Here is a 27,283-nt window from a genome sequence, read left to right as displayed (position 1 = left end):
TTTAGGCTATCACTTCACACATCTGCTCCAGACTACTGAAGAAGTATTCTGAATGTAAAAGAGATGAGAGTTAGATTGATTTTTTTTTGTTTTCAGGTTGGCTTGTGGATATTACAGGTCGGAATTATGGATCTGCCTTCTTCTTCAGTGGTATTGGCATGAGTTTGGGTGCATTTTTTCTGGCATTAGTTCGGCCATCTAAAAAAGGATTCTGTCAGAGAAAAGCACCTCTGAAGATTGATCAACAACAGGCATTACAGGAGGATCTCAAAATTGCCCAGGATGTGCCTGAAGACTTCCTTGATACAGACTTGAAGAAACCAGAAAGTTTACAGGATCAGTTTCAAAGCATTGCTTGAAAAACAGTCATACATCACCACAACGGAGTGCATTTTCCTTTTTAAAGGTATCCCTTATCTATCCTGTCAACTTACTCAACTTGGCCTCAAACCTCAAACGTTTGCTATTCTCAAAGACAAAAGTGGTTACTCACTTTGGAAAGAAATACTGCAAGAAGCAAATTTTTCATATTTACTATTTAATGAAAAAAGGCTAAAAGTTCAGCTGAACTAAAAGTGCCCAGGAAACTACAAAATGAAAGCAGGAACACAATGAAATATATGGAAAGGATTCAAGCTAGTTCAGATTGCTCTTGTTCATTTCGATAACACATTCAGGATGCAATCTCAAAACAACTTTCAATCCACTTGTGTTTTAACCTTTTAGGTAAATTAGTGTATAATATGCTTGGATATTCTTATATTTATATAAATAGGATGATGATCAAAAATATTTGACACAATGGCCTAATAATCCAAGCCACTGACTGAAATGTGTTCCAAAAAGTGGTGTCTTTGAGTTCCAAGGATGTCAATTATTCCAACTTTCCTGTATCATAACAGTAGTTCCAATATGAAACACCAATAAAATGAAGCATATCATGTCAGGGAGGTTGGGGGCGGGATGGGTAGCTCAATTTGACAGGGGTCGTCATTTATGAAAAAAAAGATAATTGTGGAAAAATAATCTGTGACTCAGAATTCTAGAGGATGTGTGAGGATGAACAGCAAAGGTTAGAGGTTGTAAACTTGTATGCCATATGTAGAGTTGGAGTTGATATATAGAAGTTTCATTTTACTACCCCAGATCATATAAAACACATTCTAAGTTCCTGAGTCTTAGAGATTCCAAATGACTTCACAAAAGTAAAATGCCAGATGTAGACATTTTATTCTTCAAATAGGTTCCTCTTGCACCCTAAACAATTTATAATGCTTTTTTTTAAGTAAAAGAGCTATCAAAAACTTGAATACAATCACCATATCTAGAACACTCTTCCAGCACTCCTCCCACACTCCTGGATTGGATACAATTAAGTTCTTGACACTTGAAAAAGAGACAGTTCTGAAATTTCTTCTTCACAATCCAATTTTACCATCTTTCTCGATTATCAATACTAAGTGCTCCTCTGAAGTTTTTAAAATGTATTTGGAGCTCTAAATATTGGACCCTACATGCACTGCATCTTCCCTCCATCCCTACTCAAAGAAAAGTTAAAACTCATTGCACAATCTCCTTACTCATTCTTTCTCAATAATTAAAATCAGTCAAATGCCATAGCTCCCTTAGTTCTTTGCTCCCTCTCTGTTTTCATGCTTTTAAAGTTTGGCATCACCTAATCTCTGCTCCTAATCTCTGCTCCCTGCTTTTTACCACACATTTTCTTTTACTTTTTCCAACATCATGTTGTTTGCACAATTTAAAAAAGCTCATCTTCCATATCATTAGGGTGAACCAGGTAACAGATTTGAAGAATAAGAATTACACACTTGAAGCTTTTTAAATGTCTGAAATCCAATTGTCAATCAACAGCTGCACTGCAGGTAGGGCCTATGATATTGTCAGCTGTATCCAGAAGTTAAAATGTTAGACTGTTCACAATGCTAATGATTTATTTTTTGTTCGCTATGTACTCATGAATTTTCTGAAAGGGACAGAATTGTGCCTACACTGGAAATACTTCCATTCAGAGAATAAGAGACCCTTTCATATTCACTTCATCATCTACTTATTATTGGGATTTAAAATGCAGTAGTTTCCTTGCAAGAGATTTGACAACCTTGGTACTAAGAAGCAAAGTAATGGAAATTCTGACTTGCCCTTTCCATTCATAAGTACACTCTATGTGCGTGTGTAAAGAAAAGGTCAGTGAGCCTAATTTGGTTTACCACAGTTCTTTCCCTTAAATCAGTTCGGAGGTGGGTTGTTCACTCAGTCTAATCATAAATGAGTGGGTCACATAAATGCTAATCAACCACAAAGTCACCCTCTCCCTCATCTGAGAAAGTTGTGGTATTGTAGGAAGAATTTTGACTCCCATCAGTGTGCTACGATACTGAGGTTGCAGCATTGTGAGCTAGTGTGGAAGAGGAATCAGCCACAATGCTACACATTTAACTTGAATACTAGTAGGCAAAAATGGTTGAAACCTTTTTTCCATCAAAGTCAGTATCAGTTTGTCAAATGTTCTGCACTGAAAAAACAAAATCAGCATAGCTGCAAATACATCCACATTCATCATCAAATAATATTAAGTAAATCCCATTTACACAGATGGAGGGGGATTTGGATGGCCAAACAGGATTTAGCCTGGTCACAAAGGAGCAAATGTGCTCAGCAATGGGGCAATCTTATGGGAACCACAAAAGTGAAACTGACACAGATGGGGCATAACATGTTCAAACAGGAAGCAGCAATGACTTCAGTTGGCAACTGAAACATCTTTTTAATATTTAATATCAAATGCAACAGTATTAAACTCAATGTGATATGAACTCTTTCCGAATAACTGATATCTGCATAATGGGAAGTACTCACCTTATAGAAAATGTATAAGGTTACAAAAATGAGGTTTGACTTTTTCAAAAATACATTGAATCACTAATTTTCTTTATGGCATGGAGACACCAGATTGGGGGCTCCCTTTCTCCTTGGTCATGTTGTGATGTCATTGAATGGGCCTGTCCCATGCACCCAAAAGTTGCTCCGTGAAAATAATGGCGGCTTTGACTTCATACTTAGCTTTTGTTCCAGCCGCAAGACCCAAGGAAACCATGGTAAAGCCTAGTAACTAATTTCTCATTCTTTGGTATAATTTCTGTCGAAGCAGTTTTAAGTCCTTGCTGCTCCAGAATACATGAGAATGTTCCCAATAGGCGGTGACACACTAGCAGAGATAACAAATAACTTGAGGGTTCCTGTTACTAAACGGTTACTAAAAGTACATCATTTTTCTTAAGTTGTGGCTGTATTCTGGGTAAAATAATGACTCCAGACTTTCTTCAGTTGGACAAGACTTGAATTCTTTAATCCTAATTGGTTTACTCCATCAAAGACACCTACACTGATTATTGAGAAATTTGTGGCACAGGCTTTCCTATTCTACTGACAGAAAAGAGGAGAAAATGACATGCCAAAATCAAAAACCTATTCAAATTCCCAATAAATGGCAATCACAGCCATATAAGTGGTTGCTGGTCTCCATTTCAGCATTAGCAGGTTCATCACTTGAGAAAGAAAATCAGATAAAATGTGTGGTATTAGACTTACTTATTGTTAATACCTCTTGCACTTCACTTTTGATACAGCTTGTCTATAATCTGAATTGTATAGTTACTGTACAAGATATTTCATATGGCTTGTCTGTATATGGAAGTATTCAGGTGATATGTTAGGTTCAGATGATTCATGATGCAAGTTATTAGGATTGAACAAATACCGGTAAGGCAATGATCTGAAAGATGTAACTAGGTTATGTAAAGGTACATCTTTGAACAAAACTGCAACTAACTTTAAAACTACAGATTGAAGTAATCTCTACAGGTTTCGAAATACGAACAAAGTAGATTCAAGCAAAATTTTGTTAAGTCAAAAGTTTGATCACTGTAACTCGTATTTGTGCTTTCTAACATTCAATTTGTCCACCCCTGTAACTTAAAGCAGTTTAAAATGTTTAAGATTTGCCTCATATCTATAATTTTCCAATAAAACACTTTAAAATCTTAGACATTTGTGCACTTCTCAAGTTTCAAGAGTTCAATAGTTTAATGAATTTTCTAAAGAACTAACACATGTGCATGCCTTCTGAGAAAAAGCAGTGTGTGTCACAGGGAAACAGGCAAGCGATTGGTTGTTGAGTATTTTTCCTCATTTATCCTCTGAAACTTGGGTAATTTTTTAGTAATTGCAAGATTTTATTCGTAGTATTAGTAAGGTTTACTAGCAGTAATAAAGCTTATTGGTAGTAGTGTTATTTACAAATTAATTAAGAAAAAATACATGAATGAGCACATAATAAAGATGACAGGGCAAGTAATGTGTTACGGCTGCAGAATGCGGGAACTCAGCGTGATCCACAGCAAACATATCTGCAGTTAAGTGTCCGCAGCTTGAGAAACTTTGGCTCAGAGTTAATGAGCTGGAGTCTGAACTTCAGACACTGCAATGCATCATGGAGGGGAAAAGTTACCTGAACACTTAATTCCAGAAGGCAGTGACATCCCTTAGGCTGGGGTCTAATGATTTAGTCAGTGGTCAGGGACAAGAGGATGTGACTGCAAATGAGGTAGGTAAAGGTAGAAGTGGAGGAGCCTCAACCCTTGCAATTGTCTAACAGGTCTGAGGTTCTTGCAGCTTGTATGGAGGAGAGAGTGGGGGCTGCAAGGTGGATGACTAAACTCGCCGTGGCACCATGCTACAGGAAGCCATTCAAGTGGGGAGAGTAAATAGGAATATTGTGGTAGTAAGGGACTGTAGTCAGGGGACAGACACAGTTCTCTGTAGCCCAGATCAAGAGTCCAAAAGGCTGCGTTGCTTGACCGGGGCCAGGGTTTGGGACATCTGCTCGGGGCTGGAAAAGAACTTGCAGTCAGAGGGGGAGGACTCAGTTGTCGTGGTCCACATAGACACCAACGATGTAGGTAGGATTAGGAAAGAGGTTCTGCTTAGGGAGTATGAACAGCTAGGCGCTAGATTAAAAAGCAAGACCATAAGATAATTGGCGTAGGGTAAATAAGATTAGAAAGATATGGGTTTTGATTCATGGGGCATTGACACCAGTACTGAGAAGCTCTAACATTGGGACAATCTTCACCTGAACCAGTGTTCTGGCGAATCTTATTACTCAGATGATGTAGAAGGCTTTAAACTAAAGAGTGGCAGTTGGGCCGGGAGGGGGGGGATTATTTGAGGGGAGATGTAAATTAAAGGGAAATGACAAGGTAATAGAGCAGGGTAGCAATTTGGGTAATGATTACCAGAGTGTGGCAAGAAGGGACAGAGTATACAAACTTAGCGTACCAACAGATAAGGTCAGAGATTCCAAAAATGGTAAATAGACAGAGTTAAAGGTTCTGTATCTGAATACATGCAGCATTCGTAACAAAATGGATGAATTGTTAGCATAGATAGAAATAAATATGTATGACCTGATAGCTATTACAGAGACATGGTTGAAAGGTGACCAAGGCTAGGACCTGAATATTGAAGGGTATTTGACATTTTGGAATGACAGGAAGCTACCGAAAGGTGGCAGGGTAGCTCTGTTAATTAAGGATGGCATCAGCACAGTAGTGAGAGATGGCCTTGGCTCAAAAGAGCAAGATGTAAAATCGGTTTGGGTAGCGATAAGAAATAGGAAAGATAAGAGATCACTTGTGGGACTAGGTTACAGGCCCCCTGATAGTAGTCATATGGAGGACAGTGTATACAGGAAGAAATAAATATGGCATGTAAGAAAGGTACTGCAATAATCATGGGTGACTTTAATCTTCATGTAGATTGGGCGAATCTGATTGGCAAAGGTGGCCTGTAAAATTAGCTCAGTGCATTTAGGACAATTTCTTAGAGCAGTATTATTCTAGAGCCAACCAGGGAGCAGGTTATTCTAAAACTGGTTATGTGCAATGAGACAAGATTAATCAATAGCCTCATAGTAAAGGAGCCTCTAGGCAACAGCAATTGTGAAATGCTAGAATTTCACTTTCAGATTGAAGATGAGACGTGTGGGTCAAAGACTAGAGTTTTAAACCTAAGTAAAGGTAATTAGAAAGATAAGAAGGCAGAGTTGGCTAAAGCGAAGTGGGAAATTAGATTAAATGGTAGTAAAGATATAGTGGCAGGCTTTTAAGGAGATATTTAATAACTCAGCAAAGATCTACCCCAATGAGAAAGGAAGGCTCTTTGAGAAGGATACATCATCCATAGCCAATTAAGGAAGTTAAGGATAGTATCACATTGAAAGAAACACTGTACAATTCTGTGAAGGTTAGTGATAGGTCAGAAGATTTAACAGACTTTAAGAACTAGCAAAGACAGACAAAAAAAGAGGGAGAAATTACAGCATGAGAGAAAGCTATCTGGAAATACTAAGAGTTTCTACAAGTATGTAAAAACGAAGAGAATAACTAAAGTGAGTGTTGGTCCTCCAGAGAGAGTCTGGGAAATTAATAATAGAAAACAAAAAAATGGCAGAAGCACTGAACAGGTATTTTGTGTCTGTCTTCACTGTAGAAGACTTAGAAAAATTCTCAAAGATACTTCAAAATCAAGAAGTGAAAGGGCGGGTGGAACTTAAAACAATCACCATCACCAGGGAAAAGATACTGGAAAAACTATTGGACCTAAAGGTTGACAAGTCCCCAGGACCTGATGGCCTGCATCCTAGGGTGTTAAAAGAAGCAGCTGCAGAGATTGTAGAGGCATTGGTTCTAATCTTCCAAAATTCCTTAGATTCTGGAAGGGTCCTAGCAGCTTAGAAAATATCAAATGTAATACCTTTATTCAAGAAAGAAGGAAGGCAGGAAGCAGGAACCTATAAGCCAGTTAGCCTAACATCTGTCGTAGAGAACTTGCTAGAATCCATTATTAAGGAGGTTATGGCAGGAACTTAGAAAATCATAATGGGATCAGGCAGAGTTAACATGTTTTTGTGAAAGGGAAATGGTGTTTAATTTATTGGAGCCTTTTGAGGAAAGTAACAAGCAATGTGGATAAAGGGGAACCTATAGATTTGGTGTAGACCAAATGTAGAGTAGCTAAATTTGCCAATTACACCAATATAGGTAGGAATGTAGGTTGTCAAGAGGTGGTCAAGAGTCTACAAAGAGATACAGATAGATTAAGTGAGTGGGCAAAAATTTGGCAGATTGCACTGGAGACAGTTCAGAGATGGTCCAGTAGGCTAACTCCTCGGATGAAGGGATTGTCTAATGAGGAAAGGTTGGGCACATAGTCATTGGAATTTTACAAAATGAGAGGTGATCCTATTGAAATATAAAAGATTCTGAGGGAGACTTGACAAAGTAGATGCTTAGAGGATGTTCCTTCTCGAGGAATCTAGAATTAGGGAGCACGGTTTAAACACAAGGGGTCTCCCATTTAAGATGATGATAAGGAGGAATTTCTTCTCTCAGAAGGTTGTAAATCTTTGGAATTCTTCACCTAAGACAGCAGAGCAGTGGAAGCTGGGTCATTGAATATATTCAGGGCAGAGGAAGGTAGATTTTTGATCAACAAGGGAGTTGAGGATTATGGGGGGCTGGCAGTTCAAGAAAGCAGCTCACCACCAGCTTCTCAAGGGCAATTAGGGATGAGCAATAAGTGCTGGCCTACCCAGTGATGCCCATATCCCATGAAAGAATTAAAAAAGGAAAAGTGGAGTTAAGGTCACAATCAGATCAGCCATGATCTTATTGAATGGTGGAGCAGGCTCAAGGAGTCAAAGGGCCTACACCTGCTCCTATTTCTTATGATCTTATAGATAGGTGGGATATAATGTGAGAAAATATGTACTTGTCCACTTTGGCAGGAAGAATAGAAAATCAGTATACTATTTAAATGCAGAGAGATTGCAGAACTCTAAGGTACAGGGGGATCTGAGTTTCCTGGTACATGAATCACAAAAAGCTGGTTTGCAGATACAGCAAGTGACTAGGAAGGCAAATGGAATGTTGGTATTTATTGCAGGGGAATGGAATTTAGAAGTAGAGAAGTTTTACTGCAGCTGTACAGGGTCTTGGTGAGACTACACCTGGAGTACTGGTTGGTTTCCTTATTTAGGAAAGGATATAATTGTATTAGAAGAAGTTCAGAGAAGGTTCACTCAACTCATTCCTGAGGGTGCTTGATAGGGTGGATCTTGAGAGGATGTTTCCTCTTGAGGAGACTAGAACTAGGGGACATACTTTTTCTTTCTCTGAGGGTCATTAGTCTGTGGAATTCTCTTCCCCAGAAAGCAGTAGAGGCTGGGTCATTGAATTTATTCAAGGCTGAATTGGATAGATTTTTGATAGACAAAGTGGTCAAGAGTTATGGGGAGCAGACAGGAAGTCAAATATTATGGTGGGGTAGACAGGGGAAAGTGAAGTTGAGACCACAATCAGATCAGCCATGGTCTTATCAAATGGTGGGGCGGGCTTGAAGGACCAAATGACCTAGTCCTTCTTCTAAGTCCCATGTTCCTAAATGTGCATTTAACATAGCAAAACATCCCAAAGCATTTAATTCAAGAAGTATTCTGAACTGTGAAGAGGATAGTGATAGACTTCAAAAGAATATAAAAAGACTGGTGGAATGGGCAGTCTCGTGGCTAATGAAAATTAATGCAGAAGTGTGAAGTGATACATTTTGGTAAGGAAGAATGAGGAGGGGCAAAGTAAAGGATGCAATTCTGAAAGGGGTGCAGGCACAAAGAAACCTGAGGGTTGTCAGCATGTAAATTATTGAAGATGGCATGCAAACATATGAAACAGGAGCAGAATTAAGCCATTCGGCCCCTCAAGCCTGCTCCACTATTCAATAAGGTCATGGCTGATCTGTTTGTATTTCTAATTCCACATTCTCATCTACCCCCGATAACCTTTGATTCCGCCTGCACTGCCTTCTGAGGCAGAGTTCCAAAGTCGCACAACACTCAGAAAAAATTTCTCCTCATCTCTGTCCTAAAACGGAGCCCTCTAATTTTAAAACAGTGCCCTAATTTTGGACTAAGTATAATCTTTAGGCCAGAATTTTCACATTGGCGTGCGGGGCCCGTCCCTGCACGCCGACGCGTAAAATGATGCGCGGTGATGTCGGGCATGCGTCCCAACGTCACTGCGCGTCATCACGATATTTCAGTGGGCGGGAGCACTATGATCCCCGATACCCGCCTGCCATTAATTAGTGGGCTAGTTAAGGCCCTTGAACCATTAATAGACAGCGATTTTTTGGAGCCCATGCAATCTTCAGATCGTCACACGGACGCAATGGGCAGTTGAGTAGGCCACATTTTTAAAAACCTCATCCACGGGCAGGATATAAGGGGTGAGTGGGCTCGCGAGTGCTCTTTGACAGACATTTAATATTTAAACTTACTCCTACTTGCCTGTGTGAACAGGACAACCTCAAATCTCTTCAGAGCTGCTTGGACAGGAATAATAAGCTTCAGGTCAGGACTCTGGAGTAAACATCATTCCTGGGGCCTCGCTGGTTTCAGAAAGCCTTCCCTCACCCTAGGAATGGGAGTTGTGCTCTCCACTGGAGGTACGTCCTCCTGAGGAGGGAGGACCAGAAGGGGGCGGAGGCCAGGAGTCCATATTCAGCCTCAAGGGGAGCCACCTTTGGGAGGACAGACACAGACACAACGGACACAGGGCCAACAGGAAATGCAAGGCAGAATGAGCCGCAGAAGATGCCACTATCCTGCTGCCAGGTTTACAGTTGGCGAAGCAGCTATCTCAATACGTCTGAGGTGCAGTGCCGAAGGAAGCTCCGTCTCTCAAGGGAGACAGTGACCTCCATCTATCAGATGATAGGCCCTGAGATCTGCGCCAACTGTGTGGGTGGGCACCCCATGCCAGCGGCATTGAAGGTCATGGCTACTCTCAACTTCTATGCCTCAGGCTCTTTCCAGGGGTCAGTGGGTGATCTTTGCGGAGTCTCCCAATCAGCTGTCCACACTTGTGTCAAGCAGGTGACAGATGCTCTGTTCAGGCGTGCACTGACTTTCACTCACTAGTGCTGGGATGAGGCCAAACAGACAGAGCGAGCTAGAGGCTTCGCAGCGATTGCTGGGTTCCCCCGCGTCCAGGGTGCAATCGACTGCACACGTGGCCATCAAGGTGCCAGTGGGTGAGCCGGGTGTCTATGTCAATAGGAAGGGATTCCACTCCATGAATGTGCAGAGAGTGTGTGACCATAGGATGCAGATTCTGCAAGTCTGTGCAAGGTTCCCAGGCAGCTCCCATGACAGATACATCCTCAAACACTCCCAGGTGCCGAGGTTCTTCAGTGTTCCAGCCCGGCTGGATGGATGGTTGCTGGGTGACAAAGGCTACCCCCTCAAAGGTGCCTCACGCCCCTCTGCCATCCAAGAAGAGGCTAAGCAGCGGTACAATAGGAGCCATGCTTCCAACAAGGGCTGTGGCAGAGAGAACCATTGGGCTTCTCAAGATGTGCTTCCGATGCCTGGACCGTTCAGGAGGCGCACTGCAATACCCCCCAGGTCGTGTGTCGCTGATTGTGGTTGCATGCTGCGCTCTCCACAATTTGGCGCTGCAAAGGGGGGACGCAGTGAAGGAAGAAGATGTAGACGTAGATGCTCTGGCTGCACATGATGAGTCCAGTAGTGAGTCTGAGGACGAGCACACTCAGGAGAACACTGAGGGGGTAGACGCCGACACGGGCAACCTCCAGGGAGGCAGGGACACCCGGGAGGCTTTAATCCAATGAACTTCAGCTAGCCCACCACTGATGGATCTTCAACACATGCCAGGGCTGCAGGCTTCATACTCGATACCTGACAGCAACATCTGCCTAGTTAGGAACATTAACTATGTGCCTTGTCAATAAAGCTCCATGACAAACAAATCACTCAACATCATGGGTTCCCGTACACCTGCAGAAGTAAGGAATCACCCTGAGCCTTGTTCACAAATAAAGCATCTAATGAATGTAAAAATACAAAACAGAAAAGAAACTTAATTCAAAGGTGTTTAGCTGCACACCAAATTATAATCAACTAATACCAGGACAACTTAAAAGCATCAGTGAGAAGCCCGTGGTGTGCCTAAGGTGCCTTAAGCTTAAGTTTTCGGGTGCTACGTGTAGGTGCTTCCCCCCTCGCTGGCACTGGCATTCTAAACAGCCTGCTCACTCTGTTTTCCTGTTGGCCTTGATGACCTTGGCGGGCATCCTCTGGCCCGTGGAGCCTTTGATGGCCCCGCCTGGGAGGGAGCATCCAGTGCCACGGCTGGCATCTCCCCAGTCGCCGCAGCATCATCGAATTCCACGGTCACTGGCAAAGGGGCAGAGGAGCTGCTGCCCTCATCCAGAGCGCCCTGAGAGCAGCCCGCAGAGACGACAGGCAGCTCGTGCGCCGACGTGAGGTTGCTTCCGACCTCCCTGCTCACCTTTGACGGATAGGCACCTAGCTGGGATACCGGGTGTTCAATCTATCTCCCACAGTTACACTGACCAGCTAAAGTCAATGCTGCTGTGAGGGCTTGCAGGTCCGAACGCATCCCCAGGAAGCCCTGGTTGTTCTCCTGGAGGAGCCTCTCCATGAGAGTCGCCATCCTCTCCATGGAGGAAGCATTGCGCTCGACCAGGAGGGTCAACGGATTGCTGATGCTCCGCATGGACTCCTCCATCATGGAGACCAAGCCATGCATTGCCTCATGTATCTCCGCCAGATTCTCCCGCAGACCCTGCTGGACTTCCAGCGTCTGCTGCAACAGGGACCACTCCAGAGGCACATTCTCAGCCACCGACTAAGCATGTTCCTGGTTTCCTGCAGTCTCCGACTGCCGGCACCATGGGCACTCTCTGTCTCCGCCTGCACCTCAAACGAGTGTGAAGTGCCCTCATCACTGTGCCCCGGGACATTAGCTGACGATCTAATCCCCAACAAGGTGCTAGTATCTGCGCTGGTGCCTGCCTGGCTGAGATGGTGTGATGCTGGTGTTTTAATTCATCCGGGCCCTCAGGTGATAGTGGCAGCCCCTCTGCCTCCTCATCCCGGCCCTGCTCCAGTGAGGCTGAAAGGAAGAACAAGGACATTTGATTAGTTGAAGTCGAGACAATGTCAATGTGCGTGCCTGGCCCCCAGATCAGTATGCGCTCCTCCTTCCATAATCAATGGGAAACACATGTTGGAAGCTTAAATCACCAAACGGTCAACAGTGGAATGGTTGCAAGGACAGACATTGTGACCTCAGTGCACGGCACTCTTACCTCCCCCTGGCACCCCAGTCTCACTGCTACCAGTGGACCTGGGCACTGGGTGTCTCTCCAGCTCCAGAGCCTCCTACTCATATCTGGTTATAATCGCCAACTGTGCCTGGCCTCCGCCAATCCGCATCCGCTCTGCGTTATTGTGTGCGGACCTCTCCTGAAAAGGAGAAAGGAGCATTGATTAGTCCACCCTGTATCTGGATTGCCATTGCATCCCTGTCACCCCCACCTGATTGAAACATTGCAGGGCTCATGTGAATCGTGACCCTGGAGCAGCCGTACACTCACCACGCAGCCAGGGCTGACCCCTTTGACCAGATGCTGCCTCCATCACATTTTCCACTCACTGTATGACCTTCCAAAGCTAGGAGGCACAACCACATAGAACACCAAGGGCAGCAGATGGATGGGTGCTCTGCCACCTGGAAGTTCCCCTCCCAGTCAGTCAGCAGCCTGACTTTGACATGTTTCGGAGGTCCAGCACTGCATCTAGGTGCAGATCCTTGATGTCGCCCCCAAAACAATACTGTGGGTGTAAGTCTATCACATGCAGCAGATACAGAACCCAGCTCAGCACAACCCTCTCAGGGTGAACTAGGCTTGGGCAATAAATGCTGACCCACCCAGCGAAGGCCACATGCCGTGAATGATTCAATGCAGTAACTACATTCAGAGTTTTTTTTTGGGGGGGGGCGCGCACGGGGTGATGTTGGGGGCCGGGGGAACCTAACTGCTATGTTAAATGACTCATGCCAACACAGTACTCACCCTTCCCGATCGCAAGAGGTCGTTGAAGTGCTTGCGGCACTGAACCCATCACATTGTGCAAGCTAACGATCTCTGCCACCTCCTCCTAGGCACACTCAGTCATGTGGGGGAGCCTCCTCCTCCTGTCCCTTGGCATGAGGATTTCACACCGTGCTGCCACCTCCTCACAGAGGACAGCAAGGCAGTCATCTGAGAAGCGAGGGGCACAGTGCCCGGCCAACCTTCCCTCCTGTCTGGCCTGCTCACCAGCAGCACTCTCGGGAGCCCTTCTGCTGGCCATGGCTGACAACCTTTGGAAGGCTGCCTGCGCGCTCTTTAAACATTGCAGTCCTGTCGCCACTCGCCCATGAGAGCAGAGCTTGCTGAAGTGAACTGGGATACTAGGCTACAGGATAGATCAATACAGCAGCAGTGACAGACATTTAAGGAGACATTTCAGACTATTCAGAATAAGTATATTTCTACTATAAAGAAATATTCTAAGGGGAGCACCCACCTTCTGTGGTTAACTAAAGTAGTTAAGGAAAGCATCAAACTTTAGGAAAAAGCATATAATTGCACAAAGATGAGTTCAGGTAACTGGTCAGAATATAAAGAACGGCAGAGAATGACTAAAAGGTTAATCAGGAGAAAGAAATTAGAGTATGAGAGGAAGCTATGTATAAATATAAAAACAGATAGCAAGAGCTTCTTCAGGTATTCAAAAAGGAAGAAAGTAAAGTGAGTGTTGGTCCTCTAGAGAGTGAGAATGGGGAGTTAGTAGTAGATAATAAGGAAATGGAAGATGAAATGAACAAATGCTTTGCTTCTGTCTTCATTATAGAAGATACAAAAAACATTTCAGTAACAGCTATAATTCAAGAGGTGGAAGGGAGAGGGGACTTGGTGAAATTACAATCACAAGGGAAGCCATACTGAGCAAACTGTTGGAGCTGCAGGCTGACAAGTCTCCAGTCCTGATGGACTTCATCCTAGGGTCTTAAAAGAGGTGGCTAATGTGGTAGTAGATGCGTTGGTATTAATTTTCCAAAATTTTCTCAATTCTGGAAAGCTTCCATCAGACTGGAAAGTAACAAATATAAACCCTCTATGTCATTGGATAGAGATAGTAGTTCAGGTGGTGTGCCAGAACAGCCGGACGTGAGTATTGAGAGCATCGCAATCCTAGACAACCACACCTGCTGTAAGAACCTACATCTCGAGGAACTTTGGCTCAGAACTGATAAATTGAAGTCTGAGTCACAAACATTGCAGGGCATCAGAGAGGGGAAAGAGTTACCTGGGTACTTTGATCTATGAGGCAGTCATATCCCTCAGGATAGGCAGTGGCGCAGGTCTAATTAATGGTCAGGTAAAGGAGGATATGATTGCGAGTCAGGCAGGTAAGGGGATCCCAGGCACAGTGCTGGAGGAGCCTCAATCTTTATCCAACAAGTGCGAGGTTTTTGCTGCCTGTTTGGATAGGGGAAAAGTCTGTAGAGTGAATAAGCAAACTGTCCAATGCAAATGGAACAGGAAGCCATTCAAGTGGGCGAAATGAAAAGGAATGTGGCAGTTGATAGGGGATAGCGTGCTCAAGAGGACAGATACTACTCTCTTCAGCCATGACCAAGCCTTCTTAAAGCTATGGTTGCACACCCAGTGCTAAGAGTCAAGGACATCCTCTTGTGGCAAAGGAAAAATTTGGAGAGAGTAGATCCAGTTTTAGCGATACATGCTGGAACTGTCAATGTTGGTAGAACTAGGAATGAGATAGTCGGAGGAATTGGGTCAGAATTAAAATGGAGAACCTCAAATCTTGGAATTGTTACCTGAGCCATGTGCAAATTAGATGGGTACAAACAGATTAGTAGGTTAAATGCGTGTAGGAGGCAGAGTTTTCGATTCATGGGACACTTGCATCAGTATTGGGAAAGATAAAGCCAATCTATCGGGACCTGACGAACTGAATAACTAGGGCGGCAAATAAGGCTTTAAACAAGTGAGGTGGGGAGGGAGGATTCAGGGATGGTTTAATTCAAAAGCAACAAGAAATTTCGACGATGTAGAGTGCATTGGTACAGGGTGGAATTACTGCGAATTTGGTAAGACGGGAGTTCAATGAGGAGGGGAGGGAGGTGCTCTTTTCTTTTTTTCTCTCTATCTTTCTCAACATGCAGGAGACCAATAGTTGAAAAGCTGCATGAGAGGGCTGAGTTTTGAAAACATCCAAGAGTCACATCACAGGAGAAACATAAGTTCATTGGTTGGTGAGAAAGTGCTGTTGGCGAGGGTCTTCAAGTAGCTGAAAATTAGAAAAACACATTATTTTCAAAAATAGGAGCTACGTAGATTTCAGTAAGAAACACAAACAATAGGGAAGTAAAGTTAAGTCTACACCAGGTAAAATAAAGTTGTGTAAGTAAGCCAAAGTAAACTAAAGTTAACATAGGAAAATAAATTGAAGCCATGGCAGGACAGCTCGGTCGTGTGGAATGCGTGTCCTGCAATATATAGGATATCTTGGACACTACCGCTGTCCTAGACAACCACATGGGCAGGAAGTGTCACCAGTTGCAGAACCTAGAGCTCCGAGTTTCGGAGCTCGAGCGGCGACTGGTGTCACTGTGGCGCATCCGCAAGGCTGAAAGCTATGCGGATAGCACATTCAGGGAGATGGTCACACTGCAGCTTAGGAGCCAGGAGGCAGAATGGGAATGGGTGACCACCAGGCAGGTAGTGCAGGAGTCTCCCACTCGCCAATCCGTTTCACGTTATGGATACTGCTGAGGGCATTGGTTCCTCAGAGGAGTGCAGTTCAGAACCAGGTTTGTGGCACCACCGGCGGCTCTGCTATATATGAAGGGAGGAAGAACAGTAGTGACAGGGGATTCGTTAGTTATGTGGCCGTAGACTTGACTCCAGGATAGTACGTTGCCTCCCTGGTGCCAGAGTCAAGGATGTCATGGAGCGGCTGCAGGACATTCTTCTGGGGGAGGGTGATCAGCCAGAGGTCATGGTCCACGTTGGTACCAATGACTTGGGTGGGAAAGAGGATGAAATCCAGAAAGCAAATTTTAGGGAACTAGGTAGGAGATTAAAAAGCAGGATCTCTAAAGCAGTAATCTCAGAATTATTCCCAGTCCCACCTGCAAGGGGGTATAGAAATAAGATAATTGAGCAATTAAACACATGGCTAGAAAGCTAGAAATAAAAACAAAAATACCTGGAAAAACTCAGCAGGTCCGACAGCATCTGCGGAGAGGAACACAGTTAACGTTTTGAGTCCGTGTGACTCTTCACCAGGACTAGTGTCGGAGGGAAAGCATCAGATTTCTGAGGCACTGGGACCAGTTCTGGGGAAGGTGGGACCTGTACAAGCCAGACGATCTACATCTGAACAGGACTGGGACAAGTATCCTTGAAGGGAGATTTGCTAGTGCTGTTGGGGAGGTGGGGGGGGCTGGGTTTAAACTAGATTGGCAGGGGGCTGGGAACCTGAGGGCAAATTCAGGGCAGGGAACAGGAGATGAAGAATTAGTGAGTGACTCTGAAAGACAGAAAAAAACACAAATTAAAAAGTGAACAGCACAGGAATCTGGTAGTGTTAAAAGGTGTATATGTAAATGCAAGGAGTATAGCAAATAAAGCTGATGAGCTGAGGGCACAGATAGATACATAGCAGCATGATATCAGTGCTATAACAGAAACTTGGCTTAGAGAGGGGCAAAAATGGCAGCTCAAATCCCAGGAGTTAAGAGTTTTCAGGCAGGATAGAGAGGAGAATAAAAAAGGTGGGGGTGTTGCATTATTGGTTTAAGAAACAATTATAGTTGTGAGGAGGGATAATATACTAAATGGAGCATCAAGTGAAGCCATATGGGTTGAGCTCAGAAATAAAAATGGGCAGCCACATTGCTAGGAGTGTACAATAGACCCCCAAATAATGGAAGGGAGTTAGAAGAGCAAATATGCAGACAAATTTCTGAGTGTAAAAACAATAGGGCAGTAATAGTTGGAAACTTCAACTACCCTAATATCAATTGGGATACAAAGGGCACAGAGGGCACAAAATTCTTGAACTGCATTCAAGAGAACTTTTTCAGCCAACATGGATCAAGCTCAACAAGTGGGGGTCCAATTCTAGATTTAGTTTTAGGAAATGAAGCTGGGCAAGTGGATGAAATAGCAGTTGGTGACCTTTCTGGAGATAATTACCTTATACTGTTAGATTTAGCATCATTATGGAAAAGGACAAAGATAGAACAGGAGGAAAAGTTCTAAATTGGGAGAAGACAAATTTTACAAAGCTGAGAGGTGAACTGGCGAAAGTAGACTGGACACATCTACTAGAAGGGACAACGGTGTCAAATTACTGGAAGGTATTCAAAAGCGAGATTCCACAGGCACAATGTAGACTTGTCCTCACAAAGAAAATGGGTTGTACTGCCAAACCTCAAGCCCCCTGGTTATCCAGAAGCATACAGGGTAAGATAAAGCAGAAAAAGAGAGCTTACGACAGTCACAAAAATCTTAATACCATAGAAATCCTATAGTAATATAGAAAGTACAGGGGTAAAGTAAAAAAGGAAATTCGGAAAGCAAAGAGAGGATACATAAAAAATACTGGCAAAGAAAACCCAAAAGTTTTACCAGTACATTAACAGCAAAAGAATAACTAAGGAAAGGGTAGGGCGTATCAGAGATGTACATGATAACTTGTGTGTTGACGCTGAAGATGTGGGCAGGCTTCTCAATGAGTGCTTTGTCTCTGTTTTCACTAAGGAGAGGAATGATGCAGACATTCTAATTAAGGAAGAGGAGAGTGAAATATTAGATACAAAAGCATGATGAGAGGGGAAGCACTGGAGAGACTGAAATCCTTGAAGGTGGATAAATCACCAGAGCCAGATAGATTGTATCTCTGGTTGTTAAAGGAAGCCAAGCAGGAAATAGCAGATGATCTGAGGATCATTTTCCAATCCTCACTAGATACAGGCAAGGTACCAATATTTAAAAAGGGTGCAAGGGATAGGCCAGAAAATCATAGACTGGTCAGTCTGACTACGTTCGTGGGCACATTATTGGAATTAATTCTGTGAGACAGGATAAACTGTCACCTAGAAAGGCACGGATTGATCAGGGAGAGTCAGCATGGTATTGTTAGGGGAAGATCATCTCTTACTAACTTAATCGAATTATTTGAGGAAGTAACAATGATGACTGATAAGGGTAGTGCAGTGGATGTTGTCTACATGGATTTTACTAAAGGCATTTGACAAGGTCCCACATGGCAGACTGGTCAAAAAGTGTGATCCATTGGGATATAGTGAAAGATGACGAGTTGGATCCAAAATTGGTTCAGCAACAGGAAACAAAGGGTAAAAGTCAATGGATGCTTTTGCGAATGGAAAGTGGTCTAAGTGTTGGGGCCCTTGCTGTTTGTATTAATATGTATTAATGATTTGGACTTAGATGTGGGAGGCACAATTGGGAAATTTGCAGATAACACAAAAAATGGCCATGTAGTTGATAGTGAAGAGGGTAGCTGTTGTCTCCAAAATGACATCAATGGTTTGGTTGAGTGGGCAGAAATGTGGCAAATGGAATTCAATCCAGAAAAGCGTGAGGTAATGCATTTGGGGAGGGCAAACAACGCAAGGGAATACTCAATAAATGGGAGGATATTGAGAGGGGTTGAGAAAGTGAGAGACCTTGGAGTGCATGTCCACAGGTCCTTGAAGGTGCCAGGACAGGTGGATAAGGTGGTAAAGAAAACATATGGAATGCTTTCCTTTATTGGACGAGGTATTGAATACAAAAGCAGGAATGTGATACTGGAACTGTACAAAATGCTGTTTAGGCCACTGCTGGAATTTTGTGTACAGTTCTGGTCACCACATTGCAGTTGTGTACACAGTTCTGATTATCTCATTGCAGGAAGGACATACTTGCTCTGGAGAGAGTATAGAGGATATTTACAAGAATGTTTTGCCAGGGCTAGAAAATTGTCGCTATGCGGAAAGGTTGGATAGGCTAGGCTTGTTTTCCTTAGAACAGTGGAGGCTGAAGGGTGACCTAATTGTGGTGTACAAAATTACGAGGGGCCTAAATAGGGTAGACAGGAAAGACCTGTTTCCCTTAGCTGAGGGATCAATTTTCAGCGAGCATAGATTTAAGGTGTTGGGTAGAAGGATTAGAGGGGGCACGAGGAAAACTTTTTCGCCCAGAGGGTGGTGGGCATCTGGAATTCACTGCCTAAATTGGTGGCTGAGGCTGAAATGCTCAACTCATTTAAAAGGTACCCGGATCTGCACCTGAAGTGCTGTAACCTGCTAGGCTACGGACCATGTACTGGAAAGTAGGATTAAAAATGAGCAGCTAGTTTCTTTTTTTTTCTTTTTTGGGCTGGCGCTGACACGATGGGCTGAATGATCTTTTTCTGCACCATAACTTTTCTATGGTTTCTAGGGTAGTAGTGATTTGGGTAAAATTCAGCAGTGTGGGTCAGGAGAGACAGAAATATTCGCAAAAGTAATGGGGCATTTCGTGATTAGGGTGACAGCAGGGAAAAATAGAAAAAAAAGTTGAAGACACTATATTTGAAAGCGTAAATCAATCAATCACAACAAAATAGATGAATTAATAACACAGTTAAAATTAATAAGTTTGATCTAAGAGTGGAGACATACTTGCAGAGTGGCCAAGGTTGGGAATTAAATATTCCAGATTACTTGACCCTTAAAGGAGATAGGAAAGATGGTGAAGTCGTTGGTGTTCCCTTATAATAAAGGATGGGATAAAGACAGTTGAACGAAAGGATCTTAGCTTGGAAAATGAATATGTAGAATCAGTTTGGGTGGAGCTAAGAAACCACAAGGGGCAGAAAACAATGATGCAAGTAGTCTAAAGGCTCCCTAATAGTTACAGTGTCAGGCACAGTATAGATCAGGAGATTAGAAGCACATACAACAAGAGTAATACAATAATCATGGGGAATTTTAATGTTCATAAAGATTGAGCAAACCAAATTTGTAGCAATAGCGTGGAGGGTAAGTTCATGGAACAGATTAAAGATAGTTTTTTAGATCAGCCCAGGAACTAACTAGCGTTCAAGCTATTTTGAATTTAGTTTTGTGTGATGAGCCAGGGCTAAATTAATAACCTTGCAGTAAAGGAGCCTCAGGGAACATGATCCTAACACAGTAGAATTTTATAATGAGTCTAAGAGTGGTTTTAGTTAAATCAGAAACTAGGGTCTTAAATCTGGACAAAGTAAGGACAAGTTGGCCAAAGTAGATTGGGAAACTAGATTAATAGATGTGATTGTAGATAGGAAATGGGAAATAATTAAAGAATTAATCCATAATTTGCAACAATTATGCATTCCCTTAAGGAATAAAACCCCACAAGAAAAATGGTTCGACTGTTGCTAACAAGAGAAGTTAAACATAGTATGAAAGGAAGAGGCTACGTTTTCATTCATTCATGAGAGCTGAGTGTTACTGGCAAGGCCAGCATTTATTTCACATCCCTAATTGTCCTCAAGGTGGTGGTGATGAGCGGCCTTCTTGAACTGCTGCAGTCCTTGTGGCATAGGTATATCCAGTGCTGTTAGCTAGGGAGTTCTAGAATTTTGATCCAGTGACAATGAAGGAATGGCGATATATTTCCAAGTCAGGACGGTGTATGGCTTGGATGGGGAACTTCCAGGTGTTGGTATTCCGTGTGCCTGCTCTCCTTGTTTTTTAAGGCAGTAGGATTTGAGGGTTTACAATGATGCCAAAAATATTTATAGGCCTGAAGACTGGGAGGATTTTAAAATTCAGCAAAGGATGACAAAGAAACTGAAGTAAAGAGAAAACAGGATGAGAATAAACTAACTAGAGACATAAAATGACTGCAAAAGCATCAATAGCTTTGTAGAGAACAATAAATTTAAGATAGGAGGTGGGGGGGATAGAAAACAGGATAGAAAATAAGCCAGTTAGCCTGACATCACTAGTAGGGAAAATGCTAGAATCTATTCTTAGGGACGTGTTAACAAGGCACTTTGAAAATTATAGAGTTAACGTTGAGTCCGTATGACACTTCTTCCATAGAAGGTCATACGGACTCGAAACGTTAACTGTTTTTTTTCTCTCCATAGATGCTGTTAGATCTGCTGAGTTTTTCCAGCATTTTGTGTTTTTGTTTCAGATTTCCAGCATCTGCAGTATTTTGCTTTTAACTTTGAAAATGACGATTGGGCAGAATCAATAGGGAGTTATTAAGTGAAACCATGTTCGATAAATTTGGTAATTCTGAGGATGCAACTATGGGGTGGATAAAGTGGAACCAGTAAATGTAGTGCATTTTGCTTTTCAAAATGTGTTCAACAAGGTGTCACACAGGAGAGATTATTTCATAAAATTGTAGCTAATGGGATTGGGAGTAATATATATTAACACAGAATGAGGATTGGTTAACAGGCAGAAAGCAGACAGGAGGAATCACTGGGTCATTTCCAGATGGCAGACTGTAATTAGAGGGGTACCCATAAGGATCAGTGCTTGGCATCAGCTACTTACAATCTACATTAATGACTCTTATGAGGGGATTGAGGGTAATGTATCCAAGTTTGCTAATGATACAATGTTAGGTGGGAAAGAAGCTGTGAGGGACATGCAAAGAGGCTACACATGGATTAAGGAAGGCTAAGTAAATGGGTAAGAGCGTGGCAGATGAATATAATGTGGATATCCACTTTGATAGGTAATATATAAAGGATATTTTTTAAATGGTGAGAAACTGGAAAATGTTGGTATTCATAAGGGTCTGGGTGCCCTTGTATATAATTCACAGCAAGTTAATAGTTAGGTACAGTAAGAAATTAGAAAAGCGACTGGTATGTTAGCATTAATTACAAAGAGATTGGAATACAAGAGTAGAGCAGTTTTAGAATAATTGTTTATAGTCTTTGTCTCTGCCATGGCTCAGTTGGAAGAACTCTCATCTGAATCCGAAGGTTGTGGGTTCAATTCCCATTCTAGGACTTGAGAACAAAAATCAAGGTGACCAAGGGAATGCTGCACTGTCACAGACGCCATCTTTTGTACGAGACATTAAACCTAGGTCCTTTCTGCCCTCACCAGTGGGCATAAAAGATCCCATAGCAATAATATGAAGACAAGCATTGGAACACACCCTGTCCGATATTTATCCTTTAATCAACATCACAAAAACAGGTCATTATCACTGCTGTTTGTAGGAGCTTGTTGTGTGCAAATTGGTTGGCATTTTTCCTGTATTACAACAGTGACGGCGCTTCAAAAGTACATCACTGGCTGTAAAGCATTTTGGGACATCCTGTGAAAGGTGCTATATAAATGCAAGTAGTTCTATTTTTTCTTTTCCTCCACAGCTGGAGTACTACGTACCTATTTTGGTCTCCTGGAATATATTTGTCTTAGAGGGAATGCAACCAAGGTTCACGAAACTGATCCCTCAGATGAAGGGAATGTCCTATGAGGTCAGATTGAGGAGGCAGGGCCTATGTTCCCTAGAGTTTAGAAGAATGAGAGGTGATCTCACCGAAACACATAAAATGCTTAAGGGGCTTTACAGAGTAGATACTGGGGAGGATTTTTTCCAGAATCAGGAGTTACGTTGTCAGAATAAGGGGTTGGCCATTTAGGACTGAGATGAAGAGAAATTTCTTCACTCAAAGGGTTGCGAATCTTTAGAATTGTCTACCACAGAGAGTTGTGGATGCTCAAAGAGTATATTAAAATCAGGACAGATTTTTGGATACTAGGGATACAAAGGGAAGTGAGGATAGTGTAGAAGGGTGTAGCTGATATAAAACATCAGCCATGAATGTGGAGCAGATTCAAGAGGCCTAATGGCCTAGTTCTATTTCTTACGTTCTTCAGGAAACTCATTTCATGGACAATTAGGTTGCTAAGATTGCAAACAATCTGCCACCTGAGTCATTGGCTAGGAGAGGGATACAGTCAGTTGGTTGGTTGAATTTGTGGCAGGATCCAAAGTTGATGGTTTCTGTTTTTTCAATGTTTGGCTGGAGGAAACTGCAGTTCATTCAAGACTGGATGTTTAACACAAAATCTGACAGCACAGAGATAGTGAAAGGCTTGAGAGAAGTCCTGAAGATAAGAACCATATTATGATCAAAGTAGTTTAAATGTCGAATATGCAGCTGAGAGAAGCAGATATGATAGGAAAAGAATCACCATCAGACAATGGCCATTTTAAAAAAGAGATTTCTAACTGCATACCATTGTCAAATCCTCCACCATCAGCACCTTGGAGCCACCACTGCCCAGATACTTAACTGGACCAGCCACATAAATACAACGACTACAAGGGCAGGTCAGAGACTGGGTGTCCAGAGAAAAGTTACTCATTGCCTGACTTCCAAAGCTCTTCCAACAACTCAAAGCACAAGTCAGGATTGTGATGGAATAACCTTCACTTGCCTGGATGCAGATCCAACAACACTCTAGAAACTTGATACCATCCTGGACAAAGGATTCCACTTGACTGTCAATTCATTCACCACCGTAAACATTCACTCCCTTCACCACCAGCACACTGGCTGCAGTGTGTATCATCTACAAAGATACACTGCTGTAACTTGTCAAGACTTCTTCAACAGTCCCTTGCAAACCTGTGACCTCTAACACCAAAAGCTGTAGATAGGTGCACGGGAACATCAAGTTCTCCTCCAAGTTACACACCTTCCTGAATTAAGTATATAGTCATTGTTCCTTCAATGCCCTGGGTCAAAATCCTGAAACTCCCTACTTAACATCACCGTCGGAGGTCTTTCACCACATGGACCATGGAATCTCAAGAATGCGGTTCATCACCACAATCTCAAGGGTAACTAGTAATGGCAATCAGTGCTGGTTTTGCCAGCAATGCCCACATCAGGAGATTGAATAAATAAAATAATTAGAACTCCACAATAATATTGTAAAATGCATTAGCAATGAAATACTAAGAAAAGGCATAGTTCTCTTAACTTAGCAGTGTTTCAGCTATACTATCAATGCCATTTTGTGTAGAACATAGAATCTGAAACTGCATTTGGTAGATCAGTGTTTAAGTGAAAAGAAATGCATATAGGTTAAACTATATTTCACAAAATTACCAATTACATACATAACATTACTGTGTTCCCCATAAAAAAATCCTTTTCAACCCTTAGTAATCTGCTTAGTATGTGCTACTAACTATTTCAAGAATCTACTTTTTAAATGCTTGAAAAAAAAGTACTTACTTAGAAAGCAAACTCCTGCGCAGCTTAAATACACACAGCAAGAACAGTAAGCGTGATTGGTCAGACTTTAAATCTCATGCAATTGGGCAGAAGTTTGTCAAAATTGTTTATAATTCTTTGACTTAAAACGGTCAAGTAATAAAAAACTGGTAATTTAAATAAAATGTGGATTTTGTGCCAAACTTTGCAGTCAACATGATTGTAACTTGAAGAATCTCACTGCTACATTCTGTCACATTCACTGTAAATCCATTAACTAAAATTACTTAGTCAATAAATTCTGTTTCCCCAAAAGCATTTTTTTGCCAAATCCTAAACTTCACCCCACCTGTTTAACTTTTGTCAAGGTTCATCCCGAGCAGTGCTGTGACACAGGACTCTGTGCTCTACGGGCTGTTCCCAGGGACACACACTGAGACAAACATCAACTGCAGCTGGAGGATCATCAACTTGGTGAAAGACGCTCTTTGGTCTGCCCGAAACTTGTTGGTCTTCCAGTGCAAAGAGTTGTCCCCGACTGAGTGTTGCAGACTGGCACATTCCAAGGTTCAGGACTACGTGCTGAGGGGCGCCATAAAGCTTGGGGCAGCTGCCACAAAGGACCAATGGGGAAAGTTCGCTGTCTAAGACCTTTCTGCCATAGTGCACCGAGGGGCTGGGAAAGGTATAGACCCCTCGAGCTGTATGGCTCACAATAAATGTATGCATTGAATACTAATTGTATTATAATTGTATTGAAGCACCTCAGAGCGCAACATGATGTATGCTGATAACTCCAATACCATTGCACTGTCTGACTGTCTGTAATGACCATATTGAAATGATCGTAATATTCATTGATTGTATTGAAGCACCTCGTGATCCATGTGTAAAAGTTGAATCTGATTGCACTTTTTGTGATTGTGATTTAGAAATGTTTTGTAGTGTTCTTTCAGATATTTTATAAATAAAGTATACTTTTCAAAAAAAAACCTACTTAACTTCCTGAGGGTTAGTGGTGCATAAATACTGACTTTTAAAGTAACAAGGAAGAATTTAGAATGTTCTCAGATTTTCTCCATTATATCCTGGCATGGCATGATCTACAAAAAAACATTCCATTCCGAGCTTTAGCAACATCTACATCTGTGAAATTTTGAATGACCGATTATCAGAACCACACTCCACTATGGAGCATTCCGCAACTCCAATGGATTCCTGCAGATAAGACCATAGTTGCAATATATCTCATAAAAGTTCAGAATATAGCTACAAGATCTTGACTTCCAGTTCAACATACTGCAGTATCAGACTTAGGGAATCATAAGACAGGCTTTACTGATCTGACTGCTGGCAAAGGTCTGCTTCCACACTTGGCCCAGGAGCAGGAACATGGCTGCAGCAGGGCTGGGTGAAGCTCTGGCTCTCATGGTAACATGACATTGGCTTCCACCCATTATTCAAATGAAGGGAAATGAGCCAGAAATCAAGAAGAATTGGGCAGCCACATAGAATTACATATAATATACAGCAAACAGTTTGCATGGCCTTATTGTTCACTTGCGCTTCCTCTTACCCTTCTTTATCTAACTTAGCAGCATAATCCTCTATTCCCTCCTTCCTCATAAGCTTTCCTAGCTTACCATTAAATGCATCTATACTATCACCTTCAATTATCCCTGGAATAGTGAGTTCCAAACTCTTATCAATCCCTGGCTCAAGCAGTTTCATCTGAATTCCATAATTTGATTCTTGGGTGATTATCTTATATTGATGGCCTTTAGGTTTGCTCTTCCCTACAAATGGTAACACTTTCTCTGTGTGTACTCTAACAAAAGCTTTCATAATTTTAAACAGCTCGATTAGTTCACCTCAGCTTTCTCTTTTCAAAAGAAAAGAAACCCAGACTGATCATCCTTCCTGATGAGTATAACCTTTCATTTTTGGTATTATCCTTGCCAATCTTTCATGCATCCTTTCCAGTGCCCTATATCCTTTCTACAATATGGCATTCAGAACAGTACATAGTACTTCAAGTGTGGACTATCCGAGGTTCCATATAAATTTAGCATGACTTCTCTACTTATTAATTTTATTCCTCTAGAAATAAGCCCGAGTGCTTGGTTTGCTTTTTTAATGGCCTATTAAACACTTTTAGTGATTGGTGTATTTGTATCCCAGATCCTTTTGTTCATCTACCCTATTTAGATTCAGATTTTCCAAGTAACATGGCCTGAATATTTCTCATACCAAAATGTAATACCTCATACTCATCCACATTGAACTTAATTTCCCAAATATATGCACATTAAGTTTATTAATGCTTTCTTGTAATCTGTTGCAGCCCTTCTGTTAGGAAAGAGGGATAGTTCAAGTAAATTATATGTGCATCTGGGTGTTAAGAATAAAGTATACCTTTAAGTTTAATTTACATTTTTGTCTATTTGTGGGTTAAAAGGTGAAACCTGGGATTTTGAGTGGAGACAGCAGGTCTAAAGCTCTGTTGGTGTACCTGCATTTCTAATAAGTGCGATGACTCCTGAAGAGAAGTTAAAGCATCACAAGAGTAGAAGACACTGCGTACACGTACATACGTACGCGCACACACACAAAAAGTCCTGTTAAGTGAAGTTAAGAGTGAGAAGCAGAGGAAGGCTCCAAGTCTCAAGCTTAAAGGAAGAAAAGCTGCAGGAAGCAGATTTAAAGTGAGAGGCCAGGAGGTCCAAAAAGATGGCTGCAGGTCTGTAACTTTTTGCTATGGGCATGTGAAGCAGTGGCGTTGACGGCTAAGTCAGTGAGAAAGAGTGCGTAGAAGAAAGCTTGAATGCATGTGGTGACCCGGGGAGAGGAACATCGAAAGGAGACGGACCCTTGCAGAAGGCGTCTGAAAGAAAGCGCCGGTTTGGGAGAAAATTCCAAAGTGAGTTCCTGGAGAGTGGAGATTGGAAACCCTCATGTGAAAGACAGAGTTCAGTGAGACAGGTTGGTTCATGGTGTGAC

The 27,283-nt window shown here is 42.4% G+C and overlaps 3 protein-coding genes across 13 annotated transcripts in view; 1 reads left to right on the top strand and 2 right to left on the bottom strand.

Moving 5' to 3' along the window:
• Window positions 1-4,064, top strand: part of LOC144699805 (monocarboxylate transporter 7-like) — a 46,078-nt gene extending 42,014 nt beyond the window's left edge. For all 9 annotated transcript variants that reach the window (XM_078571063.1, XM_078571061.1, XM_078571070.1 and 6 more), the window contains one exon: window positions 97-4,064. In XM_078571063.1, the coding sequence (XP_078427189.1) occupies window positions 97-359 (263 nt within the window). In that variant the 3' untranslated portion in view covers window positions 360-4,064. The remainder of the gene's footprint in view (window positions 1-96) is intronic.
• amz2 (archaelysin family metallopeptidase 2) overlaps window positions 1-27,283 on the bottom strand; it is a 111,051-nt gene that overhangs the window by 35,240 nt on the left and 48,528 nt on the right. The gene's annotated exons all lie outside the window — the stretch shown is intronic.
• Window positions 1-27,283, bottom strand: part of arsg (arylsulfatase G) — a 200,014-nt gene that overhangs the window by 168,292 nt on the left and 4,439 nt on the right. Inside the window, exon 1 of one of the 2 annotated variants that reach the window (XM_078571073.1) lies at window positions 25,318-25,437. The exons of the other annotated variant lie outside the window; for it this stretch is intronic. The gene's annotated coding sequence lies outside the window, so the exon portion shown is untranslated. Of the gene's footprint in view, window positions 1-25,317; window positions 25,438-27,283 lie in introns of those variants that run through there. 2 annotated transcript variants of the gene reach the window in all.

Source organism: Cetorhinus maximus, chromosome 24 (assembly GCF_964194155.1).
Source record: "Cetorhinus maximus chromosome 24, sCetMax3.hap1.1, whole genome shotgun sequence".
Taxonomy (NCBI): Eukaryota; Metazoa; Chordata; class Chondrichthyes; order Lamniformes; family Cetorhinidae; genus Cetorhinus; species Cetorhinus maximus.
Note: the sequence above shows the minus strand (reverse complement) of the source record. Positions and strands in the feature narration are given on the sequence as shown.